Here is a 13,528-nt window from a genome sequence, read left to right on the forward strand (position 1 = left end):
CGGCTGGGGCATCTTGCCAAGATGCTCCTTTCAGAGATCATATGTACCATCGCAGAGTCTGGGACAAAGACGCGGTGCGGTGGTCTCTCTGAGCACCCCCAGAACAGCAGGAGAGGGGTTCTACGGAGCAGCTTTATCCCTTCGAAGAATGGCTTTGGAATAGGGGCTCGGCAGCGCCGGGAGCGGGGGGCGTGGCCGTGCCGCTCGGTGGGCGCGGTCATGTTGGTCAGTGGGTGGGGCCGTGCCCGGCTGGGGGCGGGGCTCGCCGCCCTCCCGCTGGTAGCGCACTCACGGCCGGGCGGGGGCGCCCCACGCCGCTCCCATCCTGTCCCGTCCCTGCGCCTCCGTGCCGAGCGCGGTGCCGGCGCGGCCGCCATGGAGGTCAGCGCGGACTCCGGTCAGTGCTGCCCCCGTAAACCTCCTCCTCGGGGCCTGCCGAGGGGGGCGGCGGCGGCAGGGCAGGGCTGGGCCGGGCCGGGCCGTGTACATGACGGGGGCGGGCGGTGGGGACGGCGGCTCTCTCTTGATACAAACTGGCGGTGACAGAAGAGCAGGCGCTGCCACTGTTGAGGGAAGCCGCAGGGAGCAGGAGGAGGAGGAGGAGAAGGAGGAGGGGGAGGGGGAGGGGGTGGAAGAGGTGGAGAGGGAGAAGGGGGAGGAGGAGAGAGGCGGCCGTCGGCCCGGTGCCGGTGCCGGAGAGGGGTGGGAGGCGCGGAGCGTCTCTCGCCGCCTCCCCTCCCTCCTCAGCCGGCAACATGGCTGCGGCCGCCCAGGGCGAGCTCAGTAAGTGCTCGCGGCGCAGGGACTCGCAGCGGGGCTGGCTGGCGGGCGGGCGAGCGACCCGGGGTGTCCCCGCAGCGGATCCCCTCTGCGGTGGGGCTCGGCCCCCGGCCCGGCCGGGCGGTGACGGCAGCGGGCCCGAACCGGCCCTGGGAGGCCATCTCGGGAAGCGGAAACCGGGAGCAGCGGCACCTCCCGCATCCCCGGTCTCTCAGCGGACACGCCGGCTGGGTGACCTGGGGGGGGGGTGGCGGCGGCTCCTGGCCGGGACCGAGCCTGGCGTCGCCGGGACCCCGGGCGCAGGGGGAGCGGCCTCCGCCCACCGCTTCTGAACGGGCACAAGCGGCAGCGTCTCTGCCCGTCGGTGCTCTCGCCTTGTGTTGTGCGACCGCCGTCTTTGAACCACAGCAGCCGTGTGAGCACAACGCTCAGGGCTGGCACGTCCAGGGGCGGGTCCCCCCAGCGCCCGAGGTGCTGTGCCGGGCGGTGGGTAGGAGAGCAAGTCGCGGCCGCCCCTGCGGCGCTCGGCACATGACCAGAGGTGCCGCTGCCGCCGAGCATTCGAGACGGCCGAGCTCGGCCCTGCCTGCTTGTTACCTCCAAAACCCTTTCTCAGAGACTCTGGGAAAGCACGCGATCAGATGCTCTTTGGAGAAACTTAAGGAACTTCAAAAAAAAGCGGTTTTTCTTCCTTTGCTTTTCCTGTCCTGTCATAAAAGCTGGTGCTTATCTTTGGAGAGTTAATACAAGATAGCATATGACTCAGCCAAATGAGAGGGCCTTTGGTTGCCCTGAAATAGTACTTGGCAGTCGTCAGAGAGGAAGGGCAGAAGAAATACTTCAAGCATATTCGAGCACTGTTGGCTTTCAGTACTAAAGAATTTCTGTGTGCTGTTTCTTCGTGGTGGTTTTTCGGGTTTTTTTCGGGTTTTGTTTTGGTTTTTTTTTTGTTTTTTAATTGTGAGCTTCAGTGTAGATAGCATCCTAATTCTGCTCTTTGTTAGATGTTACTGGAACTAGGCTGAGAGATAGGATAATGGTGGGAATCTCCATTATTAACTAGCCAAGGTCTCATGGTGGAGTGGAGAAGAATCTTGATCCTGTACTGAGCCTAGAACTGGAGGACCCGAATGCCAAGCTATTTTTTCCTTTGACAACTGGGATAAATTGATGATAGTGAAAGCTCTCACAGCTGATGTCATCCAAGAGATTCTATCATTAATTTTACAATGCTAACGTAGTTCCCCTTGGTAAAACCAGAAATCATGAGATCTCTTCCTTGTAACTCGTTGGCCTTTAACTGTGTGCAAACTAGCTTTCCAGGCTCCAAATCTGATCCCGGAAAAAATTAGTCTTCAGCCATGTGTCTGTTGCTACACGACCTTTTCTCGTAAGCTGGGCTAAAAAGACAAATGTCCCTAGACTGAGAATCACATTAATAATTACGTTATTAGGTTATTTGACCACTGCAACCTTCAAAAATGAGGGAGTTTTATTGGTTTGCTTAGAATTTTTTTTTTTCTTTGAGTGGGGGGAGGAATCTCTTCTTGGAAATTTCTTTTTTTTTTAGTTTTTTTTTTTTGAGGTACCTCTCTGTCGCTGAATAGAAAGTACTGTAATCTTAAATAAAAAATTAATTAAAGCTAACAGAAAAAAGAGTTACTTCATTTAGAGAATAAGAGGGAAACTAAGCCTCCATGTGGGCTTGCTCTCTTTTGATACATTCAAATGATTAAATTTCAGCGTATTTGGAAAGAAATACTTTCTTTTATAGGATGATGACTAGTCCTGAAATAACAAGAATAACTATCATTCGTTTTAGATTGAAAAACTAGATTTCCTTGCTTTATATTCACATGGCTGTAGGAAGCTTTCATCTATAACCCCTGTCAAACATGGAAACTCTGTGTAAATGCTGTGTAAGGGATGCTTCTCATTCTAGAGGATAGGTTGTTTGAAGGCAGCATAAGATATGGCTGTTTAAAAATTAATGCAAAATCAGTAAATTTGCCCTGAAGCCGTAAGAGTTCACATGCAAGAGAGGCAAGTTAATCTTGAGTAATAGTAGTCATCCATACAAACGGAGAACCTCTGCCTGGCATATTGAAAATTATTTGGGTTCTGGTGTACTATTCAAGCTTTTACATGAGCTTTTCTATAAAATAAAAGAATAGGATGGGACAAAAACCATAATATATCCCCCCTCTAACAAGCCTTCCTAGCCTTTTCCAGTCAAACCTTGGAAAACACCTTGGTGACTGGCCTGTTTGTACAAGTGCTCCCTTTAAGTTTTTTGGTTGTAGGCACACAGTGGGTTACTGGTAGAGACAGGAATAGCACCAGCAAATCCTGACTCACTGTTTGCTGCTATAATCATACTAGATATATTTTCTCCCAGAGTCTAATAGCATTTGAACAAGAATTTGACTCCTATTTTAGTAGTTGCACAGCAGATGAGAACTTTATTCTTTCTTCTGTATGTGGAATAAGGCAGAAGCAATTGCTTAGTTCTGGAGAGACAAAAGGAGCTTTTGCTTTAGCAAGAACCTGCCCATAAAACTACCCCGGTCATCCAGGAGGTGAAGTTGAGATGCTTTTGTGCCCAGGGCTCTTTATTTGATGTAGGGCCGTTTGGAGAAAATGTGTGGGGCTGCTTGTGCATGTAATGCTTCTACAGAGTTCAGGTAATAGAGGGGGGTTGCAGGATTTTTTGTCTGAATTACTGAAACCATTGTAGAAGTTATTTATTTGGTAGCTGGTCCACCAATCTGTCAAACTGGTAGTTCTCAGGAAAGAGAAGATAAATTCTGACTTCATGCACAGATCTGCTCTGTTTTGCAGAGGACTCAGACACTCTTTTTAGTTCCTCAGATGTTTTGTGGTTAAACAGTCAAACTATGAAGTACAGCTAGTTTGACATGTCCTAGCCCCAGCAGTTTCTTGAGTCAGTTTTCATAAAAGGAAGGGTGTGTGTTTTACTTGATACTCTACTACACAAATGGGCATTGCTGAGGGGTCTGTGTGGAATAACTGTGCTGTACATAATATCTATAAGTGCTAGAAGGAGCTGATTTGAAATAGAACTGTGCTTGGCTGAAGAGAGAGATTTCTATGGTAAAAACACGGATAAACGGTGGCATAGCTACCTCAGTAAGGCCAGGCATTTTCTTTTTCTTTTCTTTTTTTCTTTTTTTTTTCAGTTAAAATAATGAGGGTAAACTCTTAAAATTCTTGATTATACTGAGGTCGCTATTTCACTGTTTATCCATATTTTTATATTTTTTGTCCTTCTCTCAGTTCTCTTAGATGACCTCCGTGTCAGTATTTACCAAATACTGTATGGAAGGAAAGGGCATATTTTGTCTATGAGCAGGCTGTAGAGTTTTTCTGTTGCCTTGGGTGACTGCAAGGTCAGTTCTGAAGTAACAAAACTTAAAATAACTCTGAACCTTTTATGGATGGTATTGTAGGATTTGGAAGTTATCTTATAGTGTCTCATTGTCAAGTAGCTTTTATGTAGGATTTGTATCCATTATCTGTATTTTGAAAGTGATTCTTTTTTGTCTTTGCAAGATTAAGTGCTGAAACCTGTATTCATTCTTGTAATCTTAAATGGAGGTTGGAAAGAACCAGAAGTGAAACATGCATTTTCTCATATAGGTAGCTGCATTGCCATGGTAACTTGGGAGTCGCAGATTCCAAATACACCATGTCAGTTTACACAAATTGGACACTGGTGTTAGAAATAGGGATACAAAGATATATCTTGTTTTTCTGCCCCATTGTTTCTTTCACATAGAGTTAAAGGAAATGTCTTCTTCATATGCAATGTCTTTTGTTTGATTCTCCATATTTATCTTTGTCTTCTTGTAAACACCCATTTTTTCCTCAAGAAAGTGCCACAAAATTGGCATTTTTTGTGAAAGTACTGTACAGCAGCATGAAAAGAAGTGATTGTGCCAAAATACATGAATAACTGTTTCAAATTCTGCATGGATTTAGTTGAACATATTTTAAAAGTGAAACTACTTACCGATTTTTTTTACTCATGCACCTTATTCTTTATTGTGTTGTATTTTTTAATCTATAGTAAAATGCTACCTGTCATAGCTGTGGCACACATATGATGTTTCTAAAATTGTTTTCCAGTTGCTAAGGCTTTTTCCAAACAGTTTTTGTCCTTTCCACCCCTCTCCCACCCTCCTTGGTAGGTAGTGAAGCAAGCTGGACATCTTGCTTTACTTTTTTCTACTATCAGATGAGCTCCTAAAATTTTAATTGTTTTTCAGTTGGCAGTAGGGGCTGTAAAATCAGATGGAGAGGATTTTAGCTTTATACTAAAAACTTTGGAAATGCATGACGTGGGGCATTGAGACCAGTTGCGAGCAAACTGTCTTGTTTGAGGCTTGCTGGTTGAGGCTGAGTGGAGGCTGTGAAGAGCCATAAAGGAGGGAAGGATGTTTTTCTCATGCCAGCCAGGAGGTCTGCAGCACACATGAAGACAGGACACAGCATCTGAGACCCACATACTTCATCCACAGTTCCTGGAGCATTGTGTGCGGTGCTTTAAATCTCCAGTGTTTATGCTTTCCCGTAATGAATACTGTCAGCTTGAGAAATGGTCTTAATTGTTAGTAGAATAAAAACCATGGAGGAACTGTTTGATGTACAATACTTGGGAGGTTTTATAGCTCTTTGTTTTCCTGTCCCACTGCTATGGATATAGCCTGCACCAGCAGCAAGGGAGAGCGCTCTGACAAACTCCTGACCAGTTTCTTAACTACATCCAGGTGACCAGTATCTTTGAATTTGCTGAAGAGTCTTGTTGTGGTTAAGGGAAGAGTATCTGATGACAGTATTAGGGCTTAACTGACTTTGCAGCAGAGATATGAGTAAAGTAATAAACTTACCTCAGAGGCAGTGTAAAGAAGGGAGTAGCTTTTTGTCCTCCTGATCTTGTTGGTATTATTGTTATTTACACCATTCTGGTTGCTGCTTGAAACAAGAGAGTAATGGAGGAAGCTGGAAATGGGGCAGGTGCTTGCAATTCAGTGCATTGCTGCATTTCCTGAGTGCACATGTGAAGTGGTTTCTCTGCCTTCCAGAAGGTGTGTGTGTAGTCCAGTGACTACCAACAAATGGCTTTAGAACTAACTTTGGTTGTGTTTCATTACACTTGTTTTTGATCTGCTGCTGTGTAAAAGAATATGTTGATAAAGTTTCTCAGATGAAGTGCTTGATGATGATGGATCTGCAGTGTTCTTCTGGAGTTCTAGATCCAAGGGGAAAGATTTGATAGTTTTTTATTCATTGTTTGAGTAATTTCAGCTGCTTGATGTGACTTCAATAGTCCCTCACTATCTCTAGGGTAGTGAGGGGAGGTCCTTGAATGAGGGTTCATTGGGATGGGAGGGGCAAGGATGACACAAAAAGGAAGGTGAGAAGAAATCAAATGTCATTATTTTTTAAAAATTGGAAACTGAGATAAGTATTATAAAGCCCTTGACTAGTTGACAACCTGAGTGGTCTGTGAAATCTGTCTGAAATGAGATTGACTCATATCTTCAGTTCATATTATAAATGCTGCAGAGTTTTAGCTTGTAGTTTCCTTGACAGTAGAAATTTCATCATCCTCTGTTCAGATGCCTGTCATATTTGCTCAGCAGAAAATTAAATCTGGGAAGTGGTATGTTTATGTTTAATCTGCATCTGGCAGAGGAGGAATGATGCTATGAATGCAGGGATAGCGCAGGTTTTAAAAATAGGACAGTAAAGGCTTCTGAAGCTAAATCATCATAGGTTTGCTGGTTAGAGCTGTATTTGCATTTCAACATCCCTTTTGTTTGCTTTGGTCCTAAGCATGTCCATTCACCTCAGTCTTTACTGCTGCCGTGTAGGAGTGCTTTTTTCTTTTTGTTTTTTACCCCACTGTAGTCCTTTACAGCCAGGTCAATGATCCTACTCTGCAGAAGGAGGCCCCTCTCTCTTATTATTAGGTCTCCCTCTAATCTCAGTTTGCTATAGATGACTTTACATTAGTCTTTGGGGAAATAATTTCCTCCTTGTAGAATGTCTTAAGACCTTTAGTCCTTCAAAAGCATTGTCTCCTTGCTGCCTGTGGGTCTGGGGTTCGATTGCTGCAGGATGAAAAACAGATGCTGCTGGTCCTGTGCACCAGAACTCTTCTCAGTCCAGCTGTTGGGAATGCTACTGTTGGTGGGGAGGCTTTGCTTTGCTTGTGATACAGCTGTTGGGGCAGCTGCATGCTGGCACTTAAAGTAAGGACTTCAAACCTTGCTTTTATAAAAGCAAACGGTACTCAGCCTCTGTGCTTGAGCTATTGACAGCAGATTTTGGTGTTGCCTGTTTTTGTGAAATGATTTTTTGTTTGTTCCTTTCTGCATTTGGGGAGTAGATCAGCTAGCCAGAGGAAGGTGAATTAAAACACTCCAACCACTTTGTAGAGTGATAATAGGATGACAACAGTGTGTCCTATGTTTCATGCGTGTGCTTTTACTCCTATTGATGATAGTGCTGTCATTTTGAAAACAGATAAGCTACTTACAACAAACAAGTAACTGGTTGAGCCAACATTTATTCAGATTTTATGGGAGACCTAAGTGCCCCAGTGGACAGGTGCTGGACACGTTAGCCCATGTCAAGGCGTCATATGAATTCTCCTGTAGCCCTAACTGATGAGTATCAAATTTACCATGGAACAGTTCAAGCTTCAGAAAACTGATTTTTTCTCTGTAGCTTGCTTCCTGTGCTTTCAGGTATGTGGACTGTACTTAAAAAGGCAGCCTTAGTTGTTTTTGTCTTTGCTAGGAGAGGTCTCCATACACTTGTGAAGTATTGGCTGGCACTGGAAGCCATCGGGCTGGTTTCTACAATCAAGGGTTTTCTTAGTGTTAAAAATCTGTGATGAGTGCTGTTGAAATATAAAAACTCTAATGACACTGTGCAGCATTTCTTGTAAGTCAGTTAGAGGATGTTCAGGAAAACAGGAATCTTGCTACAGGAATTTTGAGTTTCAACCAGTTTCTCTTTTTCCTTTTTTTTTTTTGCCTCCTTTAATTAATTGCAGATCAGTTGGAGCGCGTGTTCTTGCGTCTTGGCCATGCAGAAACAGATGAGCAGTTACAGAACATTATTTCCAAATTCCTACCCCCTGTTCTCCTCAAGCTGTCCAGCACACAGGAAGGAGTTCGCAAAAAGGTAAGGGTTCTATTTACCATAAAAATACATTGTCCTGATCAGGGAGAAGGAAATGGCCATGATGTATCATGATTTGCTGTGCTTGGATGTTCTCTTTTCAGAAAATTACTCTTTGAGGAAAAATAATCATTACTGTAATAGGGAATTGGCTCATTACACCTGTTAGAGCTTAAACAAAAGAGTCAGTGCTTGCAGCACGGGCTTTGCAGATGTGTGGAGTATTTGTTTACGCTTGAGGTCAGCTAGCTCTGAGTTAGGCTGGGACAAAGGCTTGCTGCCATAGGGCCAGTTGCCTTGGCTTTCAGGGCTGCTGTGATTCCACCTGACTTAGGGCACCTGTGAAGCAAGCTTGCTTCTGTGTACAAAATACCATGAAGCCATACTCATTGATGTCATTCACTTGGCTGATAGCTGGAATAAGAGCAAGAACCAAGTAATTTTGAAGATGGACTGTGATACCTACTTAAAAAAATTCAGTTCATGGTACAGAAGACAGCTTTATCACAGAATTTATTCTGTTGTCTTAATATATGCACAAATGACCAAAATTGTTTAGTTGTTGCCTGTAACCAGTCAAAAGAAGCAAGGATCAAGCAGTTTTAGAAGTGGAATTTAATATGTAACTGGGGAATTCAGTTATCTGCATTAGGTTTTAGGTCTGGTAATAGGAGTGAACTGGAACATTTTGGAGCAGAGTGCAGATGAAGTTTCATAAGTCCCTCTATTTTGTATAAATAGGGAATTGATAATACTGTCACTGCGTTTATAAGTTGATTTCAGAACCTGCAAGTAATTGTAGCATAGATTATTTTCAAAGTTCTGCACAAAAAACATGGCCCTAAGAGTGATTACATGAAAGTGGATCTATGGATGTCATTCCACTCCACTGTGTGAAGGACAGCTGCTCTAACTCAGGATGGGGGGTTCTTCTGAATACCTGCTTGCCGTATGCGAAGATATGAAGAAAGGCATTTAACCAGCTGGTGAAATTTCTTAGGGTATTTTTGTATGATTTTTTTTCTGTAAGCTGGAATGTGTTGTCAGTTATTTTGGAGTGTTGGAAGATTCAGGAAAGAGGGAAGACTAGTCTTTCGAAAATTAAATTTTAAGAGGCCTCTTGAAATCACACAGCCTACTTAAGGGTGTATTGTAGTAGTAGTTCACAGTTTTTGCATTAGAGTGAATAAAGAAATAAAATGCATTTCTTCTTCCTTTTAGGTGTTTAAACTGTAGATTTTCATCCACACCAGATGATAATAATACAAGCAATTACAGCACTTCCATGTACTTTTTGATTTTGTTTAATTCATTACAGCCATGTAGATTACCCTGAATTCTGCCCTTACCATATCAGTGAAGGGCATTTGACTTTTTCAGTATTCTGTTTTCATAATTAATTCAAAATACAGGAAGAAGATTCTGTATGTGTTGAATTTTTTCTAATTTGATATTTTTCACATAGCGAAATAATTTATCAGTGAGACAGAGGTGAGGGGAAGACTGTCAGTGTTTTATTCTGATTAATATCAGTGAACATTCTGATTAACATCAGTGAACAGTGAACATTAATCAGTGAACTGATTAACATCAGTGAAACCTGTAAGTTGTTTCGATGTGCACGTTCCCCTTTTCCATTACTTACATTGGAACTCAGCTTGTCAGACTTCATGCACTTACATGTTGTTTAATACAGTGGGAAAACATGCTAAGAATTCTGTTGCCTTTTCAAATACCTAACTTTCCATTGCTAATTTTACCTGGTAAATAACTAAAAATATTCTTGATGTTCAGCACCAGCTTAAATCATGTTAAGGCAGTGTAAGCAAAATGGAAACATGTATTATTTAACATGAGCACTCAGGTGATTGGAAAGCTGATCTAATTAAGGTAATAAATAGAATGGAAATAGAAGGGCAAGCTCTTTATTAACTCAGTGGTTCCTGTTACCAGTGACAAAACTGACACCCCATGTCACGTCTCTCTCCTGCAGTGATTGTTGTTGTTAAAAACCCATAAACCCACCACCAACAGCAATAAAAAAGTGTGCCAGTATAGTTAACCATGGTTTAAAAGCTTACATAATTTTAATTGAATTGACAGCGTAGCTTTTGATAGTAGAGATATGAGCAAATAAGAACATTTGTATGTTGTGAGTATGCTGCTAAGTGTACAGTTTTTCAAGGACTTCTTTCACTTAACTTTAGATGCATGGATTAGTTCACAAGTATACCAGAAGGACTGACTATGTTCTAATTTTACTTTGACTCCCCAGACTAACTTTGTCCTCAAGCCTATACTGCTAGAATAAAAAGGGGAAATTAAATTCCATTTTTCTTCCTGTTGCCTTAATGTATTCCTTTGTTGGTTTTATTGCTGCCCTTAATTTTATGACTGTGGGGTCACTATTGCTGCAACATTTAGTAATTTGAACTCATTGTCCTCATACATTTTCAGATCTAGGTTGTAGTCTAACTGTGGAGATAAGCTTGTAATGCCTATACCTTCTTAATCCATTTAGGGCCAAAGAAGTAATCCCTTTTCAGACCACAGTTTGACAATTGAGTTAAATTTTACTCTAGGATGTCTTCTACAAAATCAGTTATCCTAGTGACGTCACACAAAGAACTAATCCAGGGTAATTTCACTCTGCTTCTTCAGATGAGCTCCAGGAATTGTTTTTGCACTGGCAGCGTTTGTGCCAGACTGGATACTGTTGACACTTTAAATGCATCCCATGTGAGGCCAGCAAAACCAAAAGAAGTCAAAAGTGCAGACGTTTGCTTATGTCAGGTCTGGAGAGTACTACTGATGAGCTCTTTAGCTCACTTGTTTGACATTAATGATTAGAGAAGCAGGACGTGAGCTAAACCCTTACACATACCCAAATCCAGCTACATCTTTTTACCAGCCACCACTGGTAATTTGAACATATTCCTTGAGTTCTGTCTTAGTATCTCCTACACTTTTTCAAAGAGATCTGTGCAGATGGTTTTTTTCTCTCTAAAATCCTATGAATTTGTAACTGTTGCAATTAATTTACAGCCGGAAAATCTGGTAGCTGTCAGTGGTAGTTAGTTTGCTAGTTTATTTCTGGTTTCAATCACATGCTTGCAGTCAGCTCCAAAGTTTCTCTGCATTATAGCTGGACATGATTTTGTTTGAGACCTAGTCATGGAGCAGATGTAAAGATAGTGTTTAAGAGGCTGCTCATATGCACACATTTGGTTCTGCAGTTTCCATTAGGGGCTTCAGTGACAGCAATTTAGCTACTTTTTCAGCATACTATGACCAAGACAATGATCCCTCAAAAACACATGACACCCTGGCTTTTTGGCTTGAATTGCTTGATTCAACATGAATCTAGGACTGGCTCTGACTGGTTTTGCTGGAACTGAGCTCACTTCATTTAATGTCACTTCCATTTTTTTGCACCACTTTTTTTGAGAATCTGATAAAGTTTGCAAGCAGATGTTCAGTGTGATTTCTCAGAATGGATAATAGTTTCAGAGTAGAAGCTGTAGTTTTTAAATTTCCTTCATACAGTTACAATACTTCCTTCAGATTTACAAATGGCACTTTGGTGATGCTAAGAAACTACCTAATAGGACTGTAGAATCATGGGATAATTCACATTGGAGGGAACTTTAGGAGGTCTCCAGACCAATATCCTATTTAAAACAGTCCATTACAAGTTCAGTTCAGGATGGAGGTAGAGATTTTATCAAGATGGATCTTGGAAAACCTCTGAGGATAAAGATTGTACAAGCCCTCTGGGCCCCAAATTTGCTGCTTGGTAGTCGTCATTATGGGCGAATACCATGGTGCACCTCTCTTGTTTCAACACACTCTAGCCCCAGTTTTGCCTGCTGTCTGTCAGAGCCCAGGGCTGTTCCCCTCAAGCAACTGCCTGTTCCCATTGGCATTGCTGCTGGGGCTCTGCCTGCCCAGGCAGGACTGCACATTGCTTCTGCCTTTCACAGCACTCCTGTTGGCTTCTCTTGTTTGAAGGATTTCAGTTCTGTAATGATCCACTCCAAAGAGTTCTCATACACTTACTTAGTAATTAACTTTGTAATGGGTGGGATTTTTTTTTTTCCCCTGACTGTTTTGTGAATCTGCATTATTCTGCAGCTCAGTATGGAGCAGCAATGGAGATTCCAAGCCAGAGCCAGTTTTGACAGATAGTAACCAAACTGTGGTTCTCTTGAACTGGTCATCTTCAGTAATCCTTTCTTTCTTACATTTCTGTTGATGGATATTATTGATTGCGGCATGGTTTGGGACTTCCGTGTTTGTCTTAACAGTGATGTGATTTCAAGATAGTACTTAAAAATGATTGCTGCTGTTCTCTTACAGATTAAATATTCAGTTAGACCAGACCTGATTTGCTTATGCTGAGCTTGCCTGTTGGCCTAAACTTGATGATTGGATCCCAAAGTAGCAACATTAATGATGGTTCTTTCAAGTTTTTTTGGTTTTTTTTTTTTTCCTGTCAGGTCATGGAGCTGCTGGTTCATCTGAATAAGCGCATCAAAAGTCGACCAAAAATTCAGCTTCCGGTAGAGACATTGCTAGTTCAGTATCAAGACCCTTCTGCAGTGTCATTTGTCACTGTAAGTGTCTGTTCTTCCAAGGCCATTTGCTGCTTTACTTTAGCAAGCAGAATATTCTTCAACGCTCCTGTATTTAGCTCTCTTAGTTTTCCTGTAGAGTATGTAATTGCTAAGAGGTTGATGTTTTAAGGGCTTTTTTTATACTCAATTTTATAGTCTGGTATAGGTGAAACTTAGTTTCATAAAGCATTCTGCTGTTCGAATTACTGACAGTTACTCTTGATATTTCATGATTGTATGAATTGTCATTGCTTGTATTGTGAAGGGTCTGATCATTGGTAGAAGCTGCAGTTGCAAGCAGCTGCCAATCCTTATCCTGATATCTGCAGGATCAGACTTTTACTTAAAACGCCTTTATCTCTTTGAACATATGAGAACCTGTATTGTTATGTGGTTTTAGAGTCAGAACCTTACCTAAGCAAGATGAAAAAAATGTTACGTTATTAAAGGTGAAACTTTCATGGATTATTTTGTTCAATCTAATTTAAAAAGTGAAAATAGTTCTAAAATGTTTTTCTGAAACTGTGAAACAGGTTACATTTCAGTGTTGTTAGGTCTGTTGCAAATCATCAAACAAAAGTGATTAAATCATAGGGAAACTTAGTACTTTTCGTTTTACTGTCCAGTCTTATATGTAACATAAATTAAAAATGTAACATCTTAGAAATGTATGGAGAAATATTTAGCCTTTAAACAGCAGTGACATTCATTAAAGTAATCTTAGGTTGTCCTAAGCAAGTGGCATTATCTGGAGTTCACTTTTTACAGAAGACTTCTGGAGTGCATATGTTTTGTAGAGCAAAACAAACTATCTTGTTTAAAGACATACTTGACAAACTCTGCATTTGGGTGGACTTGTCAAAAATGTCTTTTCATTCATGTCTCTCAGTGATGTATATTGCTTTGCATCATAAGGC

At 42.0% G+C, this 13,528-nt stretch overlaps 1 protein-coding gene across 4 annotated transcripts in view; it reads left to right on the forward strand.

Annotated features, from left to right (window-relative positions):
* Positions 1-317: 317 nt before the first annotated feature.
* ECPAS (Ecm29 proteasome adaptor and scaffold) overlaps positions 318-13,528 on the forward strand; it is a 61,887-nt gene continuing 48,676 nt past the window's right edge. For 3 of the 4 annotated variants that reach the window (XR_001332005.2, XM_014259513.2, XM_014259514.2), the window contains exons 1-3: positions 678-783; positions 7,868-7,998; positions 12,495-12,611. Coding sequence is in view for 3 of the 4 variants with exons in the window: in XM_014259513.2 (XP_014114988.2) it covers positions 756-783; positions 7,868-7,998; positions 12,495-12,611 (276 nt within the window). In the remaining variant the exon portion in view is untranslated. Of the gene's footprint in view, positions 398-677; positions 784-7,867; positions 7,999-12,494; positions 12,612-13,528 lie in introns of those variants that run through there. The other variant, XM_005530762.3, reaches the window with a different exon arrangement.

This window comes from Pseudopodoces humilis, chromosome 4, assembly GCF_049639895.1.
Source record: "Pseudopodoces humilis isolate 2021_Gansu_Grassland_sample_001 chromosome 4, ASM4963989v1, whole genome shotgun sequence".
NCBI lineage: Eukaryota > Metazoa > Chordata > Aves > Passeriformes > Paridae > Pseudopodoces > Pseudopodoces humilis.